At 42.0% G+C, this 21,479-nt stretch overlaps 1 protein-coding gene across 1 annotated transcript; it reads left to right on the forward strand.

Moving 5' to 3' along the window:
• The first annotated feature begins 4,665 nt into the window (after positions 1–4,665).
• Positions 4,666–18,619, forward strand: LOC147429584 (diphosphomevalonate decarboxylase MVD2, peroxisomal-like). The gene is made up of 10 exons (XM_086495839.1): positions 4,666–4,997; positions 5,953–6,151; positions 6,930–6,996; positions 7,250–7,313; positions 7,402–7,482; positions 7,789–7,875; positions 7,969–8,126; positions 17,494–17,542; positions 17,628–17,752; positions 18,126–18,619. The coding sequence occupies exons 1-10, from the start codon at positions 4,779–4,781 to the stop codon at positions 18,316–18,318; spliced, it is 1,242 nt and encodes a 413-aa protein (XP_086351965.1). The 5' UTR covers positions 4,666–4,778; the 3' UTR covers positions 18,319–18,619.
• The last annotated feature ends 2,860 nt before the right edge of the window (positions 18,620–21,479 follow it).

Genomic DNA, 21,479 nt, shown 5'->3' on the forward strand with positions numbered 1-21,479 from the left:
GCAGTTTTGCTTCAAGAAGGGCATGCCATAGCATATGAGAGCCGAAGGCTAAGTATTTCATGACGCAAACCAAGCTCTTCGCGACAAACAAATGAGATGGGCAAATTTTCTTCCACAATTTAATTTTCATATTGCTCACATTGCTGGTAAGCACAATCAAGTGGCCGATGCACTTTCACGATGAATGCGGTGTCTATAGCTACTCACAATGATCTATCCTCTATGATAGATGAGTATGCTACTGACCTTGACTTTAGAGACATAATGTCAGCCCTTGCTTTGGGGAAGAAAGAGGAACCATTCACCTTGCAGGATGGTTTATCTTCTCCACGGAAATAGGCTATGTGTTACCCATTCCCTTCGTGAGAAAGTTGTGTATGAATCCCATGATCCTCCCTATGCGGGGCATAGAGGTATTCAACCTACTCTTCGAGGAGTAGAGACATATTTCTATTGGCCTACCATGAAAGTGGACATACAATAGTATGTTTCAAAATGTGTAGTATGCCAAAGACCAAATATGATAAAGGGAAGCAACTTGGATTACTCCAGCCATTGCCTATCCCAAATTCATCATGGGAGAGTATATCCATGGATTTTATCTTTCGATTACCCAAGTCTATCCATGGGAATACAGGAATATGGACAATAGTCGACAGGTTTAGCAAGCAAGCACACTTCATTCCTGTCAAAAGGACTATTAAGGCACACCAAATGGCAACTCTCTCCATATTTCAAATTTTCGAGCACCATGGATTACCCACATCCATCGTGTCAGATAGAGATCCTAGAATGACTAGTAATTTTTGGAAGGGTCTCTTTGAAAATCTAGGAACAAGATTGAATTTCTCTTCGGCCTATCACCCACAAACGGATGGCCAAAGTGAGATAGCTAATCTTACGATACTCGATCTACTCAAGACTTATGTTACTGAAGTAGATCAATGCCTACAGTAATATTGTACATACTTCTACAAGAAAAGCACCTTTCGAGATCATCGAGGGATACCTAAAAGTCCCTTGCTACTCAAAGTACATGGGAAGATCTTCGCCGCCGATGAGTATAGCCGTGACCTACAAGAATCTTTTCAAAAGATTAAGGAGGCTATATCCATCTCTCAACAAAGGCAAAAAGCTGATGCTGACAAGCACAGAAGGGCCTTAACGTTCAAAGAAAATGATTGGGTCTTACTTAAGTTTCCTAAGGCTCGATTAAGGCAAACAATGGGCAAAAATCCAACGGGCCATCAAAAGTATTATACTAAGCTAGCAAAAAGATACTATGGTCCTTTCCAAATTTTGAAGCCTATCAATGAGATGGCCTACCAACTCAAATTGCCCAACCATTGGCTCATCCACAATGCTTTTCATGTGAGCCTACTCAAGCCCTACAAAGGAGAGCCACCAAGTGAACTAATTATTGAAGACCCTCTTGAAGTTGAAGACCAAGAAGAGGTGCTACAGCCCAAAGCTATCTTTCGGCATGAAGACAAGGTACTACGACATGGTAAGATTATCCAACGGTATCTTTTTAAGTTCAAAAATTATCCTTTTGAAGATGCTAGATGGATGCAAAATACAACTTAAGGATAATAGGAACTTTATCAATGCTTACAATGGTGACTCTGTTTTTGTCTTATAAGACTAGTTCTCTTTTTATTGTGCACAAATTTAAATAGTATGCATGCTTAGAATCATGTTTGTGATGACGACGTCTCTCAAACACCAAGTAGAATTTGTCACTCTACTTTGGGAGAAGGAAATGGACTAAAGAGTAGACATGCTTGCCGCAGCTATGTCTCCCGAGCACCAAATGGATTAGTCATCCATCTTGGAAAGACGTCGTAGGGTAAAAAGGGATCCTCTACTTGCTAAGTAAGATTGACTAATGACTAAAGCTTTATCTCTTCTACCACATAGTTGAGGACGACTATGATTTCAAGAGAGAGGTAATGTCATAAAAACTAATATCTAACCAACCCAAATGATTTTCTCATATTAAACTGATCACTTAATGTGGGAGAATAAACGGGAACAAGGGTTAAGATATTGAGACATGCTTATAGATCTATCTCAATACGGGGCCAATGGTAAAGGGGCCCAAATGAGTGATGGTCTATCAAAGAGCAAGGCTAACCAATGGAGCATAAGACCTTAGGGTTAGCTTCATTGAAGACCTCCAATAGTTAGTGTAAAAGTCCTTTGACCTTAGGTAAGCTAGGGCTGAACCCGACCCAAGCTTGAGGTGCTTGTTTGATTGAGGTGCTTGAGATGCTTGAGATGCTTGAGGTGCTTGTTGATTGAGATGCTTGAGGTGCTTGAATGCTTGAGATGCTAGGGTTGCACTTGAGGTGATAACCCAGCCCAAGCTTAAAGTGCTTAAGGGCCAAGCTTGTGGTGGGAACTGGGCCTATGCATGAGGGGCTCGAGGTGTCAAAAGGTCAAGATTCAATCCCTACAAGGAGGGGCGAGCCCTATAAGAGGGGGGATGAGAGAGAACACCCACACACTCACACAAGGCATGCATGGTACAAAGAAAGCAAAAATGACACTTGTCAAGCTCCTCCTCATGTTGCCCTCATGGTGTGCCTGAAGCTTATTGGTTGGCCACCCAAGGGGTCCAATGATAATTTAGGAGATTTATTTAATTGATTTTGTATTTATCAAGTCCTCTCTCTCAAAGGGGAAAGGGGGACACTTGTCCCAAGGCTACCCTTGTTGCTTGTAATGACTCCTGCTTGTGATTGGCTAGGCCTGAAGGGGTCCAATGAACTTCAAGCATGAGCTACAAGGGGGGGTCGACCCAAGCAAGTTAGGGGGTTGCTTAGGGGGTATACTCACCCACACACACTCACAAATACTTTCATTGTGTGCTATGCAAAGTGCAAGAGCTCCATCTCCTTCTCCAAGCTCCTTGAGAAGTTGAGAGCCTACACCTTGGGTATGGGGTGCAAATCCAACCAAGATCCATGCTTCAATGCTTGAGCTTGCCATCTTCTCCATCTTCATTACTATGCTATTATGTATGCTAGCAAGAAAAATTATGATAAGTGAGGAACTAATTATTTCTCCTATGAAATGTTTCTTCTTCCTCTTCCCTACCCTCATTCCCTGCTAGCTCTCTCCACCTTCGAAGGTGTTTGAGGTCTTGGGACTGAGGCTTGGGATAGTTAAAGCTTTCTTCAAGTTTATGTTATGCTTGTGATGCATGAAGCTTTCCATCTTCATTGCATCACCTAGGTCACAAGGAACACAAAGATTGTATTGTAACAAGTCTCTCTTAATGGGAGAAATCATTATACAAATGCCTATTGGAGTGGGGACCGGCTCCACATAAATCCGGTCCTCAACTGTTGTCATGTTCTCTAAATTCTCTCTCTTGCAAAAGTATTGATCATGCCAAGTTAACCAATTTCTATGATTATGTTACTATCTTCAATTATGTCACTCGCTATGCTCACAAAGTCATTTCTCAAAAGTACTCTCATTAATTTGCGCTACTCTCAAGTTGTAATTCTCCAAGCCGTTAATCCTTTGTGTATCATGTTCCCAAGTTTCAACAATAAGTACAACATCGGCTTTGCTTGTTAGCTCATCAATGCCAATCCCCGCATTCCATGGGTATCCATTACAATTCCAAAAGCATATTTCCAATTGTAACTCGGTCTCATAGGTCACGCATCCCTATTTGCTCGAGGGACTTGCCTCCTCCTTGGACACATTTTCTTCATGAGAGATCTCCTTGTTTTTCTTATTCTTTTCCTCATATGCCTTGCGACGCATATTTTGCTGCTTAATAGTGCGATCTTCACATACAAAACATTTTGTATCCCTCAAATAGATCCAACTATTATCAAGGATAATCTTTCGCTTGGTCTCATCGGGCATGGTGCATACAATTGGCCGTTATCCCGAGTGAGGAGCTCCTTGCTTCCCCACTCTATGTGCTCCATAGACCATAACTCTGGACATGCCAAAGTGGGTTTTGAAGAAATCTTCAATAACAATGGCAAGAGAAGGAGGTGTCTCTATCTTCTCTTCGGGAATTCCACGAATAACAATGTTCTTGGAGCGTCGCTCCTGTTCCTTCAACTCCTCCACATCCACATTCTCAACATTCTTTGTTTGAGCCATATCTTGCATGAGTGAGGAATTAGAAGCCACATTAGGAATGAGAGAGAGAGAGAGAGAGAGAGAGAGAGAGAGAGAGGGAGAGAGAGAGATTTTTTCTTAACATGTTTGAAAAACGCTCTTAGGTGAACCAAGTAGTCAAAGGTGGCTTTCCATTCTCAACAATCTAATCACCGTTGGTACCATACAATGGAGATGGCCCCATCTCCGATAAGACTTTTTGAACAAATGTCCGAACCAAAGTATGTAAATGCTTTGGGAACTTGTTGGAGGGATGTTTAGTACTGTTTCCTACAATACTGTTCGTGGGGTGGACAAATTAATTCCTGTTGATATTTATTTGCCGGGTTGCCCATCCATCAGACTCCAAACTTAAGTGAAGGCCATGCTTAGATTTGACCTTCTTGTTGAAACTCAAAAGTGAAGGCCATGCTTAGATTTGACCTTCTTGTTGAAACTCAATTGCCCAGCAAATTAGAAGTTGCCTGGTAAAAGAGGCCTCAAGAAAGACACTTCTCAATTTAAAATAGCTTTTAGAGCGCGAGGGGCTTGTGACAGCGCCGTAATTCATCAGCTGAACACACTGCGTACAAACACGGTGAGAGAGAGAGAGAGAGAGAGAGAGAGAGAGATCTGTGTTAGAGACAATGGAGGCAGAGACGCAAGGAGATTGGGTTGTTATGGTGACCGCAAGGGCACCCACCAACATAGCTGTGATCAAGTACTGGGGTAAGCGCAACCAGAAGCTCATCCTCCCCATCAACTCCAGCATCAGCATCACTCTCAACCCTCATGACCTCTCTGCTACCACCACCGTGGTGGTTAGCCCTTCCTTCACTGCAGATCGCCTCTGGCTCAATGGCAAGGTACCTTTCCTGCCCCTTTCATGTGCCCACTACATTGAAACACATTTGCACAAGCCTTCTGTCCTGCATGCATACCCTGAGCTCATTGAACTTTTGCTCATTTTTGTCAAAAATCTGTCATGGATGTCTTTTCCAACCTTTTCCAAGAAGACTTTACTGTTTATTGGTGGAATTGCACCCAGGATGAATCCTTGTTTGGCAATTAAGGGCTTAATGAACAGGGAAAGAGGACTTTAGAGTTGATTTAAGTGCAGATTCAAGTATTATAAATGAAGCTGTTGGCACACTGCACCTTTGTTAGCATTTCCATATTTGGGGATTTAAGGTTCAGATCTTCTGTTTTTTAATACATTTTGCACTTTGCAGTCATCATGCTTTTCTTGCGATCTTTCCAAAATTACACATGGTTGGTGTTACCTTCTCTTCGCCTGGGTGGAAACTCTATGAAGATAGATTGCCTAAAATTGGAAATTTTGTTTGGTACCATCAAAGTTGAAGAGTGCAATGGTTGCTTTCCGTGTGAGTGATCAAGATTCTTCAATTTGTTTAGTTGATTGATATCACTGACAGTAAATTTAAGTGCTGAGGATGTGTAATTCACTTTTTCTCACATTGAGAGGTCTATAGGCTATATTGCTGTTGTTTGTTGCAAAGCAAATAATTGCCAAGGATTAGGCTCATGAAGCTTTGAGAGGATCTGGATATTTTGTGCAAGATGTGAGTCTGCCTTGCTTTGCTGTATTCATTATGTTGGCATTTACACAAAGGAACACTTGTTATTCAATTCCAGGCTGAATGCTGAAAACTTACAGTGCTTTTGTTTCTAAATACCAATTTTTTACTATCTTGGTGATTTTGTTGAACTCTTTGTTGTCAATTCATGATATGTGTTACCAAAAGTATTGTGTTTTAACGTGCCAAGCTTTATTAGTGTTTTGTATCACTGTATTGGTAGGAAGTTTCTATACAAGGTGATCGGTATCAGAATTGCCTACGAGAGATCCGGTCAAGGGCAACAGAGGTTACAGATTCAAAAACTGGCAGGATTATAACAAAGAAAGATTGGGAGAGCCTACATGTGCACATTGTTTCAAAGAACAATTTCCCCACAGCTGCAGGTTTGGCATCTTCAGCAGCAGGCTTCGCATGTTTAGGTATGCCAAAAGTGTCAAGTTTAGTCGCTTTTATTGCATGTCATTTGTCTTAGGCTGTTTGGCTTATTTTGTCATGATTGCTCTAAACTGTTTAAATGTTGTCTAGTTCTCCTTTTGTCTCATTTTATTCTTTTTGGCCAAGGAAACAGGTCCTTTAAATCATCAATCATGTGTTGCTTGTGCTGTAAGAACTAGTCTGAAACGCTAAGTTAGTATGACGTGCAAGGTACCATGGTACCGACTTTTGGTAGAGGGTGTTACTGCTCGTCTTACTCATCCTACATAAAAGAGCATATAACTTAGGAGTCTCTTTAACCTAATATGCAGATATAGTGCCAAAATGACTGTTATGAACACATCTGGAACTAGTAGAAAGTTTCTACTTTTGTAATAAGAAAGCCCTCTGACTCACATAGCTAACGTGGAAATTTTGTGAGTGCTGGGAGAATGATCCTTGACAGCCTTTGTTGGATAGGATTGTGTGACATGCATACAAGTGAAGTAATCTGGATTTACATATCTTCATGAATAAGACTTTGTAGTGCTAACATGTGGCAATTACTGCATAAGCCAGCAGTAGATATTTGATTTACATCTATATCTGTGTGAGCTTTTTCCTTTGGAATAATAATAATTAGTCAAGTCACTGTCAAAGGCTAATCTTGACGCCCATAGCCATCCTCAAGGTCATGCTTTCTCCTTCTTGACTCCTTTTTGACGCTAGGTTTGCTTTTGACTCTAAAATTTTCTGAATTGATGTGATTGGATTTGAAAACAGTGTATGCTCTTGCACAATTGATGGGAGTACAAGAAAGATATAAAGGAGAGATTTCATCAATCGCAAGGTGCAAAATATTTATGGACTTTGTTTTCTTTTCTTGTTGAAACTTCAGAGCAGTGATTGTGGTTGAATGGAGTCAAGCCTCAGGAGTGTGTTGATTTATGTTCCCAAAGAACAATTGCACAAGCAGCCGCATGCAATGTGTTCAGCATTTTGCTAGAAATAATGTCAGTGCATTTCTGCTTGAAAGAGGGGTTTTATGTTTTGCTTGATGAAACGTTTCCTGAAGCTCTTTGCTTGCAAGCGAGTGTTTCCAGGATTGGATCTGGTAGTGCTTGCCGGAGTCTGTATGGTGGATTTGTAGAGTGGGACATGGGAAAGGTAGAATGTTGTTCATGACCTTTTGGTGTTCTTTGAATTATTGATCTACATCAACTAAGATAATTTTGAGCTGTGTTATAAAATGTAGGATGATGATGGTAAGGACAGCATTGCTATTCAGCTTGCAGATGAGAAGCATTGGGAAGATCTTGTAGTCATAATCGCAGTGGTATGTGTTGCTCATTCTTGGAGGGCCGCTTGCTTCCTTTGCATGTAAATGCCATTTGTTTTGTTAAAACTGTCGTATTATAGACGTTTGTACAAAGGTTATGTTGGTATTTATGGTGACTTTTTCACGACATGGATTGTGTGAGGTCATTCAAGGCATGATGTTGGTCTTTGCTTCTGGTTTAGTCTATTGGCTTGCATGTGGCTAGGCCTTACTTTACACGTGCAAGGTGTCTCAATATAATAGGCTTGGTTGTATATGTCTGTTAAAGCTTGTTGTTTCAGTCTTGTTGCGGTCTTTGAATAGGTGAGTTCACGTCAAAAGGAGACCAGCAGCACATCGGGGATGCAGGATAGTGTCAACACGAGTAAGCTTTTGCTTCATAGGGCAAAGGTGGGTGAGACTTTCTCCCCTTCTCATGTTTAATGTAGTCCTGTTTTTTTTTGCGAATTAAAGTAAGATTGTCTTTGCTTGCATCTTACACAGGAAATTGTGCCAAAAGTCATGTTAGAGATGAGAGAAGCAATCAAGGAGCGTGACTTTGCAACTTTTGCTCGCATATGTTGTGCAGATAGCAATCAATTTCATGCAACGTGCTTGGACACATCCCCCCCTATATTTTATATGAATGATACTTCTAAGAGGTAGGTTTCATTTTCTTATTCATAATGACAGTAGAGCAGATGATAGTCAAACAATTTCCTAGCACAAATATAGACCCACACACACATTTCCTTACATATCTGCGTTTGCTAGTGTTGTAATCACCCACCGAACTGATGACTCAGCGAAGAAAGATCACACTTGTACTTTTTAGACGACAAGAGAGCGGTGAGGTTTCGCTCTAGAGAGTGTTGGCTCTCAAGTTGAGCGCCTTTGCGGTATTTCTTTTTAAACTAATCGGCATATTTTACATCTGTGCGAACTTGCACTCCCTGCATTTGAGTTTACAACTGAGGTGGTGCCTTGTATTCGAAGGCACTTGGCCAAAAAGCAACCTAGGCTAAAAAGAGCCCTTTCAAAAGCTTCTGTTTTAATAATGGTGCCCGACAAACTCAACTACTTTTTTAATTGGCGCCAGAAAAAGCTGCCTACGGGTGTGAGCTGCCACGTCATGGCTGTACGGTCAGTTTTGCGTTTTGCGACGCAATTTGCGGGCTGCAGCTGTGCTTTTGATCCCTTGCTTTTGGGTACCACATGACTATAAAGGGGTAGAGAAGGAGAGCTTGAGCGCTTTGAAGCACACACGTACACAACGGAGAGGACACTCAATGGAGATCGAGGCACAAAGTTGCTTTTTCTCTCTACCTGAAATGATGATAAGGTCTACAAAACGTAAGTGGAAAGTACAACATAGTAAGAGCTATATAGAGAGACGGAGTGTAACGAGAGGGCACCACGTGCCAACGGAAAAGAACAGACTGAACAGATTTTAGATGCTCAAAACAAGTGAACTGAAAGAAAAACATGGCACACGAGACACGGAGTGGCGGAGTTCCACCCCAAGAGAGCATTGGGCCCAAATGATGGAACCCCTTTCGGTATTTCTTTATAATGCTTCAACATGTTATAACTTCTGTGGCTCTGCTCTGTATTTGCCCACGGTAGTACCCAATCAGAGCACAACAACTGTATGTGCAAAATCCTGTCGGCCATACACCTTATGGCTCCACCCAAACCGAAAAACAAGTTCAAACCTGTCTGTGTAGCTCCGACCCTCCTTGAACACCTCGAGTCACTGGAAGATGCAATCGGATGTATGGGGAAGTGTAAGTGAACAGGGAGCCGTGAGCCACATCACTTGTCAAACTCATATAGATCTCCACAACCTCTCGCTCCAAACCTATGATTTAAATGATGTTACCATCAATGGAGTTCGATCTGGAAGCCCTTTAAGCACTTGTTGATGGCGAGCGACTCTTTGGCTCTGCAAAACTCTCCTTCCTCCTTTTCTCTATAGAACATGTTCCTTCCTCCATGACTGTCCTTTTCTAGAAAGCCATGTTTACTAAAAAATTCCTTGATCAACGCTTGTTTTGCATAAGAGATCCCTCCCCTTTTTATACACAAAAGCAACCTCCTATCTTTGCTTCTTTTCTTAGGACCCAAGTCAATCTCCTTGATTAGAATAGCAAAAAGCTTTTCCATTTTTAGCTCCCTCACGTGACAGGAAAAGGGAATATTCCATAGTCGAGAGGAAATTCCGAACTTTGTTAGAATTGTGTACAAGGATGAGCAAGCACTTGAATGAAGATGGGTCCAGAGGAAACTTTGAGCAAATATAGTTGCTTTCTGAGAAAGCAGGTTGCTTTTCCAGAAAGCAGATGCTTTCCCGCGAGGAAGTCTATGTCTGCATTGCATCTGTGCATGTGGTTGCATCCACGGACGCCTGGGAAGTGTTGTGTAAGCATCGTTTTCAGTTTTTGGGTTTTTTGGGCATGTTCATACCATTTTTAGAAGACTGGCCGGCCGCCCACTTAATAAGTGGACAGCATCTACAAAAATAAAGCAGCAAATCAAGGTGGCCCCTCCCTCTCTCTATTTGGCACAAGAGAAAAGCGATCCTCTCTCTCTACTTTGGGCGCTTCCCCTACTCTACTCTATTCTTGCCGAGATCCCCTCTTATTTCTGCCACTCTCTGGAGCCTATAAAAAGAAGCAATAGCGCCCCCTCCTCCCAGATTTGTCAGCGCTAGCACAAAGACATTGCCGTTTTGGAGGTGCAAGAAAAGGTCAGCGCTAGCAACAAGGAGAGGCTGTCGCAGATTTCAGCCGCAAAGAGTGACGCCGCCGGTGATGCCCATGGCTGCCCTGAGTGTACCAGATGTCACCAAGACCAACTAAGCGAGTTCCATCGCAAGGAAGTGCCTACGAAGAGTGTTTCCATCGCGACAAGCTGTGGTTTTTCTTTGTATTCAGCCCATAAACATCGTAGACGGGGCTGATTTACGAGAAAGAACCTGAGAGTACACCTCTTTTGTATGTAGGATTAGAAGGGAGGCTTCTCTGTGTAGAGATCTCTTTCAAGGAGTTGCTTTTCGAGAACCGAGTTGCATTCCCAGTGTCGAGACTTCAAAGTTAATGTTTTCATGTTTTGATCTCTAACTAGCAGGTTAATAAGTCAATATTCTTACCCATAAAGGGAGGCAGAGAGCTAGCGTCTGTGGCAGATTGAGGAAAGATCTACAAGTGCTAGTCCTTCTCAAATGCAGTCGGAAGGATATAAAGAAGGTCTCTAGACTTGAGAACACTCCACAAGTTTGATACCTTTGACGGAAGGGAAGATGTCCCGAAAGCTACCGCTTTTATTCACAGTTTGTGCCTTTGCAAATGCCAAACGACAATTTCTTAGAAGCGTCGAAGATGAGGCATGTGACCAAACACCTCAAGGGGACGGCAAGTACTTGGTGGTATACCAAAGCTCTGCAAGGATTTCAAAACAAGACTTGAATTCCATTCAAGGCTGAATTTTTCGAGAATTTTTTTTCCTCTACACTTTGAGGAAGGTATCAAAGAAGATTGGGATCGGTTTGCCCAATAGGAGCACGAGCGAGTCACAAATTATATGGACAAGTATTAGTTCACTCTTGCCAAGGTAGCTTCATACTTGAACCTCTCTCATGAAGAAAACATGAAGAGATTCAACGAAGGACTTTTACCCGAACTTCGCAGACGCATCTGCAAGATACTTTGCAACGGATAGTGAAGTTAGCCGTGCAAGCTGAAAGTGTACACTTCACTGTTCGAAGAATCTAATCCCCACAAGAGGATGGGAATCATTGAACACGGACACAACAAATTTTTGTTACCTCTTCTCAAAGGATACTTTGCTATCCGGTGAAAGTTTTGAAGTAAGAGAATTCAATCTAACTCCCGAGATTTGGAACAGAAGACCCTCAACATTGGACCGATTACTCTGGAGTGCTCATGAGAGTAGAGTCGAGTTGGAACATTGTTTTATGAGATGAGCTGGTTTGCTCAACCATCTGAAAGGCCAATGATTGATCAGGTATCCGGTAGTCCTCCCATAGATTACTTGCTACTGTGGGTAGGACATTACGAAGGAATGTCCTACCCACAGATTACTCGCTACTGTGGGTAGATTACTCGCTACTATGGGTAGGACATTACGAAGGAACCATTTTGAGCTTTCACTAAGCTTGAGTACTCTCTACGCTCACCACCCCTACCCATTAAGGGAAGATATGGTAGTGCTTCTCAAACAAGTGAGGGAAGGAGCAAGAGTCAGCTACTGCCTGTGCTCTTGGAATTCCAAATTTGAAATCCCAGTTTACTTGATGGGTGGGTTTGCACTAAGACTAAGTCGAGTAATCGTCTTGTTGAGAATCTTAAGAAGGGAAGGAAATCTCCCAAGAACGAAGCTCTAGCCTCTACCACAGCATGACTTGACTTTACGACACAGACGAAAACTTCACGAATCCTGTGACTGGAATTAACACTTCACACAAACCACGGCTTGGTAGTTAAAGCGCTCCCAAGTAGACAACGACACCCTGTAGGCCCCAAAGATTGGTGCCCCTTTCTGTATTTGTTTATTTTTATAAAACTTGGAAGAAAACCTGCAAGTTCCTACGAGCTGTTCCGCTTTTACCGGGCTGAAAATGGCCTACTCTAGCCCGATTTCGGCAACATGACCATAGTAGAAGGCTTCACATACAAAATCCCCATGCCAAAGGTGACTTTCCCGGCGCATACGGACACTTTCCCAAACCTGGCGAGAATCTGCAGCACGCTGAATTCTCTGTTTTCTGCCCTATAAATGCACCAGATCACCTGTACAGTGATCCCATCGCTTTCCCGAAGCTCTTGGGGGTATTTAGGGATCAATTAGGACAGCAGGCTGTAATTCATTGTTTTGGGCTCCGTTTCGCGTGCCAATCGCATCTGTAGCAAGCCCTTGTACTCCCGCATGTGTAGGGCTACTTGCCCTTTGAATCAGACGAGATTTCTCGCGTGAAATCTCTTTGAACTCACTTATACGGGGGATTAGCAATTCGCTAATCCAGTACCTGGATAAGAGGCTCTTGCCTCGGCATACACGCATGAACCCACTCAACTGTAGATACAGATGGAAAGCCCTCGAGCGGTGCATTACAATTCTGTATTCAAAGGGGGAGAGAGGTGTGCGAGAGCGGAATCATTGCGCTACATAAGACAAGGGAGAAGGCAAGCTTTCCATTAAAGCTGTGAGACTTGCACCCACTACTCACCCACACACTATAGTCGCTTAAATAAAGGAGGCAGTCCAAAATCAGCCTTATCTCTCAAATTTGGGCGCCCCCAGCTGAGTTGGCTTGCAGATGCACTCTGGTGCTGCCATGTGTCCACTTTGCCTCTTTTAAGTTAAATTCCTAGTACCCACCAACTTATAAAGTGTAGCAAGGGGCCTAAATGACTTTGAACTGAGCCTAGAGACCCTTTTACTGCTCGGATTCCAGTGGCAACTGCCCCGACCATCTCTTGGCGATCTGCATTGCGGGTGAAACTCTCGGCCATCGGCCGCTTCACACTGGCTACACAATGTCCGACCATTTGTGACTTTAAAAAGAGGGTCCCAAAAATTAAATAAAAATCATGGGAAAGAAACCAACAACTAGCCACAGTCTCATGACAATTTCTCTATTGAGAAACGAATTTTTTGATGGTCGTTGATCATTGAGTACACTACGTGGATTGACCACTAAAGTAGTAAGTTATGGTTATAGCATACGCTTCTCCATAAGCAGGTCGAGTAATATTCGCATACTGTTGGACTGAGCATGAACTATTTTGTTCATGCGTCTAATAATCGACCAACCATCCCAAGATGGAAAGAACTACCCTAAACACGTATGGGAGAACATCCCTGAGATGTGAGCCGAGTTTGAACATACGTTGAGAGAATGCTATGGTTAGAATCTTATCTGCCTAGGATTTTGCAAGCCGTCATTGATGCTGCAAGGTGAAACATTTTTTATGACCTCCCGAGGTAGAGACATTAATGGGCGTCAGGAAGACACTACCGGTGCTAACAACCCGCAGTAGGAAAAGGCGGAAAGAGGTGTGGTAGTGCACAAAGGATCTTTGGATCGGAACAATCATCCTACCCTAAGCAAAGGCCCCAAACAAGAAACCTTCTCTAGTGAGATGGCAGACTTTGTTTGCCAAAGGAAGACATCCTCACATGAGATTAATGCTCTATATGATTTGGACATACCCTATGCGGGAGGATACAAGAGGTTTAATATCCTCAGGATTAACAATGCAAGATTACGCGCAAGCACTGATACCTAGATTGATTTCTAGGAGAATTATTATTCTCGAGGTTGAGAAGGAGAAATTGAGTTAACAAATTCTCGGATATGAAAACTTCTGATTTGTTGGAAAGACGTAAGATTGATGATTGGTGAAAGATATCCTCGATGTATTAAAGGACATGAATTTCTCCTAATGGAGTTACCCCATCTACTTTTGAACCGGTAAGGTTAAGTATTGAATCATTAAATTTTTGTTTAATTAAATTTTTAAGTTCTTTTTTGAGAAAGAAACAACTCAACTCACCATTCAACAAGATTTGGAATTTTTTTTGCTTCTCCCAGGGCAGTTCAATTGGACCTCCACAGTTGAGGACAATTGTTTATAAGTGAGAGGGATGTTGCTAAATTAGCTTTATGTGATAGAAAAATAATTCTAAATGAATTATTGGAATTTTAAGTGAGAGGGTTTTTCTCGTGACAGACATCCACGGCTGCCGACCGCTAGTGAGGCTCTACTAAAGCCATGTCCAAACGCACAATCACCATGTAGAGCATATGGAAAATAAGCTAGTCCAAAGGCAATTACAAGGCAACACAAAATGCAATGAGCAAAAACAAACGCCCTAGGTGAAGCACTACCGAAAGTCAAACAGGGCAAGTTGATGGCAAAGATAACGAAAAGAAAGCCGAAGACGACCAAGAGTCACTGGATGCAAGCAAATCACAAGAAGGCTGGGCTAAAGCATGTGGTGGGGGCAACTCTGTTGGCGACAACGAAGGCATGGCCGTGGCACAATCCACGTGAAATCCATGAGGCTAATGTTGCCGATACCAAACTCTGTCAAGGAAACAATCCATCGGGGAAGGCCTCTTGGTGAAGTCCATCGTGAGGATATCAATCACCAAGAGTGTAGGGGGAACGAGGTGGCCAAAAAGCGGAAAGGTGGATCAGGATGCATGTGCTTATACAGAAGATTTAAAAGCTCTTTTCTACGTGGAAGGGGGGGAGGCCTTGGCCCTCATAGAGCAATTCTACGCAGTGTATATAGGGTGCTACGACAATTGACGAAGATACTCAAGCAAGATGAGGAGGACACATCTAACCTATGTGTACGTGGACAAGCTACTTCATAACTAGGGGTTCATTTCAGTTAGCTTAGGAAGTGTTCTGGCACTTTTGTGAGTCTGTTCGCAGACCGTGCATGTCCAGGCACTTAGAGTAGATGCATATCCTCTGGTTGCACACAGCATGATCATCAGATTTCCATCAGAACCCATCAGGAGCATTTTTACAGTGCATAGACCTATTTTCCCTATTTTAGCCAATTTTCACTTATTATTTTTAAGTGACTTTTGTTGGAAACTGGGTAGGGCAATTTGCCTAAGCCAATATATAAGGAAACCTAGCGCTAGCACTTTTTGGCAGAAGAGGCAGCAGGAACACCTTGTTCAACAGGCATCTTCTCAGCAAGATTCCCCCCAAAAGACCAGCCTAGCGTTTTTGCCAAGATCAGCCAGCATTTTCATCAACAGCAAGCCCTGGCGTTTTTGCATTGCAGATGAGCCTAGCGGTAGCAAGTTCCAGCATGACAGCCTAGCGTTTTGCATTTGCAAGACCATCTGGCGACAATAGGACAACAAGATCATTAGCGTTTTTGCATCAAGTACCAGATCAGCCCTTAGCGTTTTTGGATCAGCACAGCCCTAGCGTTTTGCAGATTCTCCGTGACAAGGCCACAAGTAGCATCATCGTTTTCAGTTTTCAGCGCGTCGTCGTCGCATCGTCGTCACCGACATAGAGTCAAAATTCAGCAGATAAAGATTTGCAGATTTCAGCCCTTAGCGTTTTCAGATTTCAGCCCGTCTTGTCGTCGTCCTCATCGTTGTCGACATTGTCGGCAAGTCCATAGCATTGTAGAGATTCTGCAATCAATAGTAGACCGCTCTCGCCATAGAGAGTGGGGCCTTCGGAGGAGGGTTTGATAACATTCTGGTGTCGTATTCTTCTCTCTCTATCTCTCAGTCTCAGTACCTTCATTCACAGTGTTTACTCACTTTGTTTGTGATCATTTGCACTCTCTCACTAAAGGAACGGAAGGCTCTCCCTTTTATAAGTAAAAGGAATCCTTGAGCACAGTTCGGAGCACTCATCTTGAGTAAAGTTCAACATTCACTTCCGTTGCACCTTACAGATGCCCCCATCACCCACCATGCGATGCATGAAGAATATGTAAGGTGCAGCGGAATGAATGTTGTATTTTCTCAAGATTAGTGATCTTTATTGCTCAAGGTTCCTTTTAGTTCTTAGGGAAAGAGAGAGCTTTCCGTCTTATGGAGAGCGCTATGATCACGAACAAAGTGAGTGGATTGTGCGTGCAAGTGAATGAGACTGAGAGAAGAAGAGAGAAGAGATACGACACCCGAGAGGTTGTAAAACCCTCCTCCGAAGGCCCCACTCTTGTCGGCGAGAGTGGTCTACTTTGATTGCACAAAGGTGTACAATGCGAATGCAATGGACTGATGCAACTTGGACTATGCCGATGACGACGACGGTGGTGACGACGACGACTTGATGGCTGAAATCTGAGATCTTCTATCTTCTGATTTTCGGGACTGTTTCAGTGGCTGAAAATGACTGTTTTGGCTGCGTTTTTATGGCTGAAAATGGGGGAACATCTGCAACCATCTTGGGGCTGATCTACTGCTGTCCATCGGGCTGAAAAACACTGTGGTCTGATGCGGTAAAGGCTGAGAATAAAAAACGCTGGCTGAATTTGTACCTTGCCAAAAACGCTGGCCTGTTGAAGACAAAAACGCTAATGGCTGAAGTAGCAAAAACGTTGATGCTGATGAATCTGCTGGCGATCACAGGGATCTGCAATCGCTAGGGTGCTGGGAGGCTGGCGATCAAGTACTGCTAGAAACGCCAGGTCTTGGAGGGTAGGCGAGGATGGGGAAATCCAAAACGCCAGAGGTTCTGGGGGTTACTGCTGAGAAGTTGCCTGTTGAGCGGGAAGCTCTTGCTGCCTCTTCTGCCAGAAAGTGCTAACTTGGGTTTGCTTATATATTAACTTAGCAAAATTGCCCTACCTACTTTTGTTGGAAAGTCACTTAAAAATAATAAGTGAAAATACCAATAAGCAGGAAAATAGGCTAAATGCATTGGAAAATTCCCCTAACTGATGCTAATGGATTCTGACGGGAATTCCGATGATCATGCTGTGTGCAACCGGAGGATATGCATCTATGCTAAGTGACTGGGCATGCACGGTCTACAAATAGACTCACAAAAGTGCCAGATTATTGCTAATCTAAACTGACCGAACCCTACTGTGGTGTAGCTTGTCCACGGACACATAGGGTTGGGATGTGTCACGTGACAGAATACCCACCACCTAGTCCTTTGTGATGCTCTATGTCACCCATCCTATGCCGCATCAGAGATGTCCGTATTTGGATGGCCGGATACTTCTTCACGTTGCTCCCTATCACCCATCCGATGTGACGCATCATGTACCCGCTCTTGGTTGACTTACAGATATTCCCGTTCACAATGCTCCTGTCATTACTTTGAATGATGCAATTGCTTTCAGGCATAATTTATACCTATTTCGTACATGCTCTTAGAATCGGGACAATTTGAGCATTCTGAGAGATCTTTCGAGTAATAGAATGAGCATCTTGTGTGTGTGTGTGTGTGAGAGAGAGAGAGAGAGAGAGAGAGAGAGAGAGAGAGAGAGTTAGTTCATTTGCAGGATTATAAGCATGGTTGAACGTTGGAATAGAGCAGAGGGCACTCCACAGGTTCTTCCATGACCTCTTAAATAATGCATTGATTGTAATAATGGATTTTTATTTTTGAAGTATCTTACCAAAAGTTGTCATGTAGGCTGCTTACACTTTTGATGCTGGGCCGAATGCGGTTCTCTTTGCACCTAATAAAGCTAAAGCTTGTGAACTTTTAAGTCGATTGCTTTTCTATTTTCCCCCGGCTAGCGACAAGAAAATTTCAAGGTAAGCTATCATCGATATTTTGGATGTTGGACTAATTATTCGTAATGTTTTAGATTTTATCTATATCCTAAATGGCTTCAAAAAAAATATATTCAGTACATCTGTACTACAAGGAAACGGTAAAGAGAAGAAAATGCTAAAATAAAGGTAGAGACAAAGAAGGATACAAATGTAAAATGGCACACATTGCATGCATACTTGGCTACCTCTTTATATAGACATGCGAAGTCTCTTGACTTTCCACTTTCATGAGGCTTTCCATGTTCCTAGACTCACCCTTCACTCAAGGATTTGAGATGGTTTGAAAGGGTTTTTATGTAAGTTTTCTGAAATTGTGGAAATCTAATTATTCATAATGTGTTATTTTTTGCAGTTATGTTGTAGGAGATGTGGATATGTTGGCTTTCAAAGAAGTGGATTCTTGCATTAAGCCCCCTGAGGTTGAAGGAACAAACTATACACAATCGTTTGGGGAGCTTGACTATATTCTTTGCACCCGGCCCGGTGAAGGGCCATTGGTGCTTAAGGACCATCTTGTTGATCCTAGCATAGGTCTTCCTATATGATTTAACTTTTTCAAAGGAATTTACACAATACATACGTTGTGCTTAACCACTTTGTCAACAGAAGATTATACCCAAGTATATTGTACTCTTACAATCGAAGATAAAACACTCATAGTTGCACAAGGATTTATGTTGAGAGTATGTAACCTCATGATACTCTTGAATATTGAGGAAATTCCTTGCATTCTTCAAAAATTGAGCTTGCAACATTTGTGGCTTCTCTCATAGGTATGACTTTTTGGGCCAATGTGCCTATCAGATATCTATTGTATCATTTCTTGGAAAACAACTTTCTTTGACATATTTGCATTGCAAGGACCATTTTGATTCCATGGTGTTTGTTTGAAGGGGTCCCCTCAAGCATTTCCACCACAACTTTGAGGGGTAGCTTGGTTTTTTCGCTTTGCTTCTTCCAATCACTTCAATTATTGTTGGACAAACTTTTCTTGTTGTACGTTCATCTTTTCGGCCTTGTTGTCAATAGAGGCCAATTTGGTTTCAATTCCCATGAAATTTTTACAAACTTCAAGATTTCTATAAGGATCAAAAAGTTAAAATTAACGTTTGTGGGAATAAATTCTCATGAGTGTAAAGACTATCGTGATGCCTATGAGACGAACTTATTCCTCTTGAAGGACATAGAGATACATTCAAGCTAAATATAGTTACCTCTTCCAACCTTTTTTGCAAAGGTGGTATGAAAAAGATTGTGGAGAAAGTATTGATATATGGGCTAATGGTTGATGATAGTAAACCACCACCTATCCTCGAAGAGTTGCATCCAAATCCATGGTCTCGATAGGTACTCCAACTACATCCTTGTGGTGTGTTTCCCTAACTAGCAGAATACCTCATGGTTAAGAATGTCACTTTTTAAGGCTTGAGTTTGCAAAAAGATATAACATTGTTTGGAGCTAATCCTTTGTGCTTTGAATTTTACACTTTCTTGTTAACCCTAGCCTCTTCTAACTCTGAACTTCTTAAGAGGAAAATCTTGGAGCTGTACTAGAGGGAGAGGGAGAAGTCCTCGTATCACGCACTTACTTGACCTTTGAACTCTTCTAGGTCATGTGGGTAGCTCTAGAGAAAATCATTTTATCGTACTGGTAGCTTTAGCAACCTACTCTATGTACATTGCCTTTTTGTCAACATACGTTTTGATGAGTTTCCCCCTAGCTTTTCTCTGAAGAAGCATTCAACATTAAATTTGAATCTCGTGGAATTTTGTAAAGACTTCGATACCATGGAATCTCATATCTGTACAATGAATCTTAACTTAATGAGGGATAGATTTTTCAGGAACTTGATTTGTATAGAAATGAACCAAATCCCTAGTGAGCCCCTTAACCCCTAGTGAACTTGGTTTCTCTAAAATCGAACCATATATCTTGGTAGCCCTATTCAATTTCCTAACGAAACTATGAGAAATATTCCAAATGGAGGAAAATGTCAAACATGACATAGCTCTTATTATTGGAGAGATACCAATGGCTTGTCCATGAGACTAGTTGGCTGTCACTTGCAACAATGCTTTCTATTCTAGAATGGATGGGGAAGTTCTATATTTTTGGGATCGAGAAAGCCTCACATAATGCCTCTTTTGTTGAACAAAAGCTTGCATGGCCCATTTTGCTAGGATTAGGCTCAACGGCGTTGAGTTTTTTAATCTAGACTGACCCTTCCTGACTATTATTAAACAAAGAGGAGCTAATCTTAGTTCTCTTGGATATCTAAGTTCATTATTTATCTATTCTCTTCTCCATATATAGAAGCCGCAAACACAAGTTTCGATGGATTTCAGATGCATTCAATTGCATCTTCATAGGTATCACCAATGACATAACAACATGTCTTAACCTGATAGCAGAAGAATTCTTTCTCATCTTGAAGAAGAAGCAAACTGAAATTAAGAAAATTTTTCAATATCACCATCACAACACCTCGAAGTCTTAAACTACCATCCCAAATCTACACACTCTTCTCTACAAACATAACCTAATGCTTCAAAAAAATTCCACTAATTGGCCAACATGGGCTCTTGCATATCAATAAAAGAACAAGGAGGACTATTCTAAAATCTTCCTTGTATGTAACCCTCAGTGTGTTAAAACATCATTAAAGACTGCCTCGATTCACTACATGACTTTACACAAGCCCTTTCTTGGATGCTTGCATTGCTTAGTTCAATCAGCGTACTCACTTTTTTGATAGATTCTTGCCATCCCACTGGGATTTTCATGTTCAATGGTCATGTGTATACTTTGCTTTTTTCAGTGTAAATGGTACCAAACACATGTTTCTTCCCTGGAACTACTCGTTAGAGTGACACCATTTAATAATACTTTTCATTTTATGAATGATCTCTTAAGTATAAAAAACCTATTTTTTGGGGATGAGCTAGACCATATCTACCCTAATTGCCTTAAAAGAGAGCCTTCCTTCTCCCCACAATTTTTCACAGATGGGGTACCATTGTCACATAAAGTTTTCTCTCGTAACATGGAAATCTCTCTCTTGAAACTAGTAAGCGGAAACTATGAAGTTAGATTATGTTGGAAAAGAGACAAGGTGAATTTGTAAATAGGAAAAGTAACAGGCCCTTCACTAACACACTTAAAACTTGCTTAGGGCTTCTTCACCTCATCACGTATTCGTCCTCATCGTCCTGCATTTCCTTTGACGAGATCTCTAAATTGAGAGATAAGTTTTGTTCAAGTGTGTTCAAGAGATTGAATGTTATAAGAACCATCCTCATAACACTTTTTGATAGGATTAGCCCAAAATTCTACTAGATATTGTAACTCTGATCTCTTTGATGAGGCAGTAGGCCCCTACTCTTGGGGCTTACTGCTTCAATAGAGTTTGGGTGCTTGGGAAACGACAAGCGTACACACACACACACACACACACACACACACACACACACACACACACACACACACACACACACACACACACACACACACACACACACACACACACACACACACACACACGTTGCGATCAATACAAGGATTAAACTCCTTTTGAATATAGGTTGCCACGCCCTCGGTGTAATTAACTGGGGATTAGCCTCAATATCTTGTATGAGCTTGAAAATCTCTTGTTAAAAAATGGGGTTTGTATTTACGAGGGGAAATTCTTAATCTACAATTTGTGGG

Source organism: Adiantum capillus-veneris, chromosome 22 (assembly GCF_014529385.1).
Source record: "Adiantum capillus-veneris isolate H3 chromosome 22, ASM1452938v2, whole genome shotgun sequence".
Taxonomy (NCBI): Eukaryota; Viridiplantae; Streptophyta; class Polypodiopsida; order Polypodiales; family Pteridaceae; genus Adiantum; species Adiantum capillus-veneris.

What these genes read in the sequence shown, in the direction of transcription:
- LOC147429584 (XM_086495839.1), top strand. Translation starts at nt 4,779, where the DNA reads ATGGAGGCAGAGACGCAAGGAGATTGGGTTGTTATGGTGACCGCAAGG. An exon ending in AGCAGGCTTCGCATGTTTAG is followed by an intron (nt 6,152 to 6,929) that starts GTATGCCAAAAG and finishes ATTTGAAAACAG; the next exon opens with TGTATGCTCTTGCACAATTG. An exon ending in TTTTGCTTCATAGGGCAAAG is followed by an intron (nt 7,876 to 7,968) that starts GTGGGTGAGACT and finishes CATCTTACACAG; the next exon opens with GAAATTGTGCCAAAAGTCAT.